The 8408-nt window shown below is 36.1% G+C and overlaps 1 protein-coding gene across 1 annotated transcript in view; it reads left to right on the forward strand.

Moving 5' to 3' along the window:
* The window catches only part of ZNF804A (zinc finger protein 804A), a 265769-nt gene extending 261087 nt beyond the window's left edge, over positions 1–4682 (forward strand). The window contains exon 4 of the mRNA XM_006121707.4: positions 1–4682. Within this exon, the coding sequence (XP_006121769.2) occupies positions 1–3262 (3262 nt within the window). The 3' untranslated portion in view covers positions 3263–4682.
* The last annotated feature ends 3726 nt before the right edge of the window (positions 4683–8408 follow it).

An 8408-nucleotide genomic window follows, 5' to 3' on the forward strand; every position in this document is an offset into this window, starting at 1 on the left:
TGCTCCCGGGAGTGGCCCTATGTTCAAGTCCACTACAGTTACCGTGAAAGATAATTTCCATGAAATCCCACAAAGTACTATCATAGACTCTTCTAACAAACAACAAAATTTCAATTGCACATTAGTGCACAACACACAGAATACTAAAGAGGTTACTTCTAGTGCTTTTTCTGCTTCTGAAACTGCAAGTAATAACAAATCTGACAGTAACAAACTTGGGGATCAAGTACAAGGAGCCCAGGGGCATAAAATAGGATTCTCCTTTGCTTTTCCTAAGAAAGCATCAGTGAAATTGGAGTCCTCAGCTGCAGTTTTCTATGAATATAATGATGAAATATCTCATGAACATGGATTTAGCAGAAGAAGTAGATTTGTTCCAGGAACTTGTAATCTTCAGTCTCCATCAGCAACAGAAATAGTTTTGTGCTCTGAGGAGAAACATAACTACATTCCCTCACAGATAGAAAAATGTACTAACACAGCAGAAGCTTCCAATGTTCAAGAACCAAAAGAACTATCCAGTAAAGAGAATATAATACTAGAGAACACAGTATTAATTCCTGCTGATTCTCATTTGAAACAACCAATGTCTGATGATTTGGATGATTATTGTGTTAATATCAATTCAAGAGCATTACCAGATCAATTATTGTCCACAGTTGCTGCTAGTAATCAGACACTATGTGTAGAAAATAATAGTTCTGAGCTTTTGGGAAAGAAATCCACAGCTTTTGATATCAGTGATGGTTGCTTATCTTTACAAAATATAACAGAGGAAAATAATCAATACATTCCTAGTGATTCATCCACACCTGAAGCAGAAATTAAAAAACCTGGGTGTGAAACATCATCAAATTCTGAAGGGGAGATTACAGCCTCACAGAACAAACAAGAGACACACAAAAGACCTTGTGAACCATTTGTTCCTGTTCTGAGCAAACATGGATCATCCATTCTTCAGTGGCCATCTGAAATGTTAATTTATACATGTACTGAACCATCTATTTCATATAGCTGTAATCCCTTATGTTTTGATTTCAAGTCATCAAGAGCAAATAACAGCATGGAGAAAACTAAACATCAGCCAAACATTCCTCATTCTCATCACACAACTGATTCCAACCAGAGTATTGTTTTAGATGACCCGGATAGATCTATTTCAGAATGTGCTGATTACAAAACAGAGAGTAATAAAAATGTGTGTGACCAAACAACATTACTTATAAGAGATGTTCCGTTAGCTAAAAGCTGTAAACCTGCAACAAATCAAGGTAAAATGTGCTTGGATGCCTCTTTCAGGCTTGGGAAAGCAGAAAAATACCACATTTCCAAAAACCATTTACAACAGGACACCATGATAGATGATAAACACAACAAAGTATGGAACAAAGAAACTCACAAAAGATGGTTTCACAAAAATAGAAAAAGAAGAAGAAGGAGAAAACTGTGTCCTCACTATTATGAGCAAACAGCAAAGGCAGAAGCTGAAGCATCTTCAACAGTTGAACAGGAAATTAAATATGTCAATGAAGATAAGCCTGAGCACCTTCAGAACACTTCAGAGAAGTACAGAGATGAAACTGGAAGCATATGGTTAGCTGCAGAGCAGTTGCATCAATCATGTAAAAAACTTGGCATTGAAAACAGTGATCGCAAAAGAACCATGTTCACAGAAACACACATACAGGGAGACAAAGACCCATGTGATACTTGGAATACAAAAAATAGGAATGACCATTGCACTGATGCTGAACCTCAGCACAGAAAGTACAAAACAAACTCTCATAGACAGTCAAAACAACGGACTTTGAATTCTGGAAGACATAACTTAATGTGTTCTAGAACTTTATGTAGCTCTAAGGTCAGAAGATCTAACTGTAGCCCAGATCATCAATGTTTGGAAAAATATACAAGTCAAAGCCAGTCCATAAAGAGAGCCTACAACTTTCTGACTGATGAACCTGAAAGGTCTCATCGAAAACGAAGACAACATACGTATTCTTGTTCATCAGATGAAAGTACATGTAGACAGGCATTTTTATCAGAAGAGTATCTCAGGCAAACAAGTAATTTAGCAGTACATTGTAAGCCTAAAAGGAAAAGAAGGAAAAAAAGACCTAGAATCCAGCACCTATTTGTCAATAAAGAACCAATAAATGAAACCCATAATTCTACATTAAATATTTTGGGGGAATTGTTAACACAAGAAAATATACAGCAAACAAAAGCTCAATCCACAGAAGCTTACACAAAAAATGTGGAACAAACAACAGAGCTGGTAGAAGAAAAGTTGACTTTACAATCTGATTGTTTACTTTTATCAGACAATAACAAGCCAACGGAGTGTTCAGCTCTGGAGAGCTCTCCAAATACATATTTGGAGGACCTCACGCATCCTGTTGCTTTTGTGATTGAACATGGTGCTGTGACAACTGCCACACCAGAGAACACACTAGAAAAAGAAAAGAAACATGAAAATGTAAGGGGTCCTGAAAGTCAAGCTGCTTATAAAGTGCCCAGTATAGATAGAAATGTGGAACAAATTCCTCATAAATCATATCTGTGCCACTATGAAGTAGCAGAGACCATACCACAAGAAAAAATAAATGAGACAACCACTGAATGGCTGCAGCTTAATTCAGGCACATTTAACAGCCCTCCACCTTTGTCATTCAAAGAAGCACATATAAATAGTCATACCTTTTTAACCACTGAACAGATACTTGCCCCATTTACATTGCCTGATCAGACTTTAATATTTCCCCCAGAAAACCATGGAAAATTCAAAGACTTGCCATGTGAGGCCTATCAGCAGCTCATGCAGCAAAACATGTTGGCTAACAAGGTGAAGTTTGCCTTTCCCCCCACTGCATTCCAACCTTCTAATTCTCCTCTGCAGCCTTTGCCCTTGCAACAGCCATTATGTTCTACCTCTGTAACCACAATCCATCACACTGTTTTACAGCAGCATGCTGCTGCTGCTGCTGCTGCTGCTGCAAGTACATTTAAGGTTCTACAGCATCCCCAACAGTTTCTTTCACAGGTTCCAACCCTTTCAAGAACACCTTTACCTCATCTCGCAGTAGGACCTAGACTCTGTCCAGGAACCCATACAACTTTTGTTGCTCCACCACAGTTGCCGCTAATTCCAACTTCTGTCTTTCATCCGAGTCACCTGGCTTTCTCTCCTTTACCCCATGCACTGTTTCCTTCGCTGCTTTCACCACACCCAGCTGTCATTCCATTGCAGCCCCTCTTCTAGGTCACGTTTTTCTACAATCAAAAAGGTAAGAGCTATCTCCAAATGAACATACTGCTATATGTAATCACTCATCAAATCTGACAAATGGTTCTTTAAGTGACTGGAATAAACTGGTTAAAATGCCTCATTGTTTTGGAATCATTTACTATAAGTGTAACAATGCAAATATGTATGTAAAGTTCAGCTCCATAATATAACTAAAGCACTGAATAATCTGATACTAATATGAACTATATATAAATATATATACATATATAGACAAGAAAATCATGTCTTAGAATATGCATAATGTATATAAAATATATTTATAGTATTGTAATTTATGTTGTAAAGTATGCTCCTTTTAGTTTTTTTTTAATCTTTGTGAACTTGCACCTATTTAATGTTTAGACAAAGCTGATGCACTGTTTTGTACTATGTTTCTTGAAACTGTAAATCTAGTGACAACTATCTCTTGCAATAAATTTTTGTTAACTATTTAAGTATATAAAAATCATTCATTTTAAGCCTCACAGACGATGGGTTTCAGCACTTGAATAAAATAGTCTGCTCCTGCTATGTTTGGATAATCAGGTTTTCTATCATTTAGTGATTTATCACCAGGCTCAGAGGCTAATGCCTTAAGGGTAACTGTGTTACCGAGCAAGGACAAAGGGTAATAGATCTGTTTGTGTTAGCAGTTTGATGTCGCTGAGACAAATTTTGTCCACTTGTAGTATGCACACAACTCTTTTCTATTAAACTAAAAATGACTCTTTTAAAGTAACATAAATTACACGGGGGGAGGGGAAGCAAGGACATTCAGCGTAACTGTAAATCATATCTGCATTTAGCTTATTAAACATAAATAGAACCACTTTTCCTGCCAGCTGACATCAACATTTGCACAAATACATGACTGAACCCACCAACACTGATTTGCCATTTTGCTCCTGCAAAGCCCACATTTCTACATGGAAATAGAACAGCAAGTCATTCAGTGGCAGCATGCACACACATACCATGTGGTTTGTGCATACATGCTCCTTTTGCCAGGGCAATTCATTTTATGGCTACAAACAGGCACATTTAAATGGCTAACTGTTCAGAAAATGTAGCCAAATAATTGCATTGTTCCCTTGGACACATACTATCGTGAGAAACAAATAAGTCTATCAGAGGGAATAATGTTTCCTCTTATGTATCATCTCATTCTGTAGGTGGCAATGGCAAGGATATTTGGGCATATGTGAACTGAGGAAAATTACAAATTTGACAAGGAATTTCCAATCTTATAAGGGCTTGAATCAAACTCTTATACGATCGCATTACCAATTTTGTTTGAATGTTTTCATATTATATAGTTTAGAGCATTTTATGTATGATATATATATATATATATGTATATGACCTTAACCTAACAACACTTTTTCATATGAAGAGCTCCATTCATGCTGGTAAAAAAGAGGATTTGCAGAATTACTGATATTGGTATACCCTCTTGTAATAAAAAATGTAAAGAATTATTTTAAATTTCATGTTGGCTTCCTTTCTTCATTTTTATGATTATAATAAAATTAATTATAAATAACACTTAAGAAAAGATCATTTTTAAAGAATGTGTTAAGTAATTACAGATTCTACCTCCCTTAACTGGGACTCTCTGGTCCAGCAACATCTGTGGTCCAACAGGACCACAGATGTTCCTGGATCAAAGAGCCCACGTATAGGGAGGTTGGACTATGGGTGAGGAGTGGTGGAGGTAGGCGGCGGTGACTCAGTTGGGAGCCCTGTGTTGGGGGGAGGAGGGGTGCATAGCAGTAGTTCTGGCCCCTGCAGCCAGGCCGTAGTGGGGGCAGGAAGGCCTGGCAGAGGCAGCTGCGGAGTTCTGGTCATGGCTGCAAAGCTCTGGCTGGCAGCAGCTGTGGAACTCCTGGCCCCAGTGACAACCACAGTGCTCCAGCCTGGGGAGTCACAGACGGGCAGGCAGCAGCGGGGTCAAGCTAGAGCTCTATCTGGGGGCAGCAGGGCAGCACAGGAAATGATGGGAGGGACCTCCTCCGGTCTGACAAATCCCCTCCTTCAGGTCCCAAGGGGCTGGACAAGGGAGGCCCAACCTGTAATACCAGCTGTAAAAGAAAGAAAAATGGCAAAATTTATTGATAGACTTCCATCTATCTTTATATCATTGATCTATTCCATCTATATATTCCACTAAATACTAGATTATGTCAATAAATCATTTTTTCATATATTACATTCAAAAGGAATCTCAATCAATTTCAAATACAATATTAGGTCTTGGGGGAATATATTTTATTTAGTCCAAGATTTTACAGGTATTGTAGAGAAGAAAACTATACTGCGGCTTATATGGAGCACTTTGATGGCCTGATTTTCCAACTGCTTAGAGCTCACAAATGGGTTGTGGAAACAGGTGATGCAGGCAATGAGCAACTTTCAAAATTTGACCACAAGATTTTTGTTTTCTCCCTCCAGGTTGTGGTTTCATGCCTAATTTTGTTCAATCCGATATATGGAAAAAGTAGCTTAAGCTGTTATTTCTTTTTTATATGTATATGTGAAATGTATTCTTTATGCTTTAACAGTTTTAAACTAACTTCATATTTAAGCAACAATTTATATTTGCATATGTTTTAAAGGAAAGGATGGAGCAAAATAATGTTATAAGATTACAATTAGAAAATGATAAGATAATGTCAGAAACAGTTATGTGCAGTTTATCATATTAACAAGTTTTATGCTGCCCAATTCCAGATTTAGAAAAAAAAATCATCCAAAAATTGCAACACATATTACTTCTAGTTTTGATTTTATACTTTTAGGCTATATCTAGACTACGTTCTTCTTTTGACAGAGGAATGTAAATGAAGAACTTAGAAATTGCAAATGAAGCTCTGATTTACAAATTGTGTGCTTCATTTGCAGAATGGATTCTGATTGCTTTTTCAAAAAAGGACTTTTCAGAAAAAAAAAGTGGTCTAGATGCAGTTCTTTCGAAAAAAAATACCCTTTTTTGAAAGACTCTGTAAATCGCATTTTTTCAGGCATAAGGGCTCTTTCAAAAAGGGTGGTTTTTCCCCAAAAGAATTGTGTCTAGACCGTTTTTTCGAAAAGAGGAATGTAGTCTAGATGTAGCTTTACGGAAATGTATTGTCTATAAAGGCATTTAACAGTTTAAAGATATTGCAAAATTATATAAAGTAACCACATTGCAATAGTGTATAAACTTAATATATATTAAGTACCAATAACGAGCAGGTGTAAGTACTCTTTATACAATAATACCTTAAGCACTAAGTTTTCTAATAATAAAGACCGAGTTTCAAACTGAACAAGCTAAAATCAATTATTTAATAAATATTTCATATAACTTGCTATTGTATTACAAACCTTTACTGCGTATATAATCTAGGTGTAGTTCTACATACTTATAGACTGTACATTGTCTTTTTTGATTTTACCATCTTGTTTATAAGTTTGAAAATCTTGGCAAGTGCTGAATAATGGAAGATATACCATTTCCTAGATAGAGAACCTGTCAAGTTTCTTAGATCTAATTCATTTCTTTAAAATGTTCAAATTGAATCAGAAATGTTGCCTTTTAATGATTTGTAGTTGCAGCTCATATTGCCAATTTACATAATGATTTCAATTTCAAGGCAAAGGAATAAAAATACGTTACTGTTCCTTTAAATCATCTGAGTTGGAGTTAATTTTTCCTCAGATTGCAATGATGAACCTAAATTAGGTTATAGATTTTTTTTAAAATGGCTTCCCATTCACAGAACACCTACACAAAGAAATGATTGAAAAGTTAATATGTTCCACTGAGATGAGAAATGTGTTTTTTTCCTGTCCTTGGAAAGCAGCAATCTGTCCAGACCATGACCTTCCTCGAGGCATACCATTTCTCAGGTAATATGAACCATAAAATAATGTTGTAAATGGGATTTTTCAAGCATTAAGAATCATAATAATCTTGCATTGTTATTGGCAATTTGGACTAATTGTACACTTGCCTTTCTAATCTGTAAGTACACAGAACAGTTAAAATACTACAATGCATACAGCGGGCAAAAGAATCCAATTGTTCATTTTATTGAATTTAACCACAGATTATTCTAAATTTTAACTCTGCTTGAAAGGAATAAACACACCTGGGTTTTTTTCAGCAACAAGCAAAATTATTTATAGATACATATTGAGACATCGGATCCCCCGGCAGTTATGAAAAGCACACATTTTAGAGCCTAGTCCTGCATCTTGCAGACTGACTATAAAATCCCAAGCCTCCCATAAAGGCCAACTGCAGTTCCTGGGAGTTGTGAACACAGCACCATACTGATTGTGTGCCTCATGTAAAAGAGGAAGATGAATGCATTGTGATGAATGCATATTCAAAAGCTCCTCAATATAGAAAGCATAAAATTTATTAGTATTTCATTATATTTGTATTTCAAAGACAAAAAGCAAATGCGGGAAATAAAAAAAAAATCATGCAAAGCCTCAACTATTGATGCTGTCCCAGAATTTTGAACACAAACGATCTTTATTCTAAACTTTATTCAGTCATCTTCATTCTTAAGGCCCTGATTCAAGAAGTTAAACTTACATACATGCCTAACTTTGAGCACATTAAGAGTCACACTGATTTCAATAGAAGTATTCATGCAATTTAAAGTAGGCATGTGCACTTAACTAATGTGCTGCGCTAGGGCCTACAGGAGATATCTACAAATTAGCATCCAAGGGAAATACCAAAGTATATTCCTTTTCTTTTGTACATGAAATCAGGTAAGCAAGTTAACGTTCAGCTGTTAAAATCCAGCGTTTGCAGCACTGTATTGTTTCTCAAGTTTCATATTTAGCTCATTTTAACTCAAATTTAACTGAACATCAGAACCATTTACATTTTAGGGTTTAAAATATCATCCTCATTCCACTGCTCAGTTTACCTTCTACATTTGTCAGTATCGTAAAGAGAAGTTGAACAAATGCTCTGATCCATTTCAGGGGACATTTTTTACTTTACTGCAAAACGTTAGATAATGTGCTTGGAGCAATTTACCTTTCTTTTCTGCTGCCCTCATGTTTGATTCCAACTGTCCTAATTTTGAGGCTCTGTTAGGGATTAATAATACTT

The sequence above is a fragment of the Pelodiscus sinensis genome, chromosome 7, assembly GCF_049634645.1.
Source record: "Pelodiscus sinensis isolate JC-2024 chromosome 7, ASM4963464v1, whole genome shotgun sequence".
Classification (NCBI taxonomy): Eukaryota; Metazoa; Chordata; order Testudines; family Trionychidae; genus Pelodiscus; species Pelodiscus sinensis.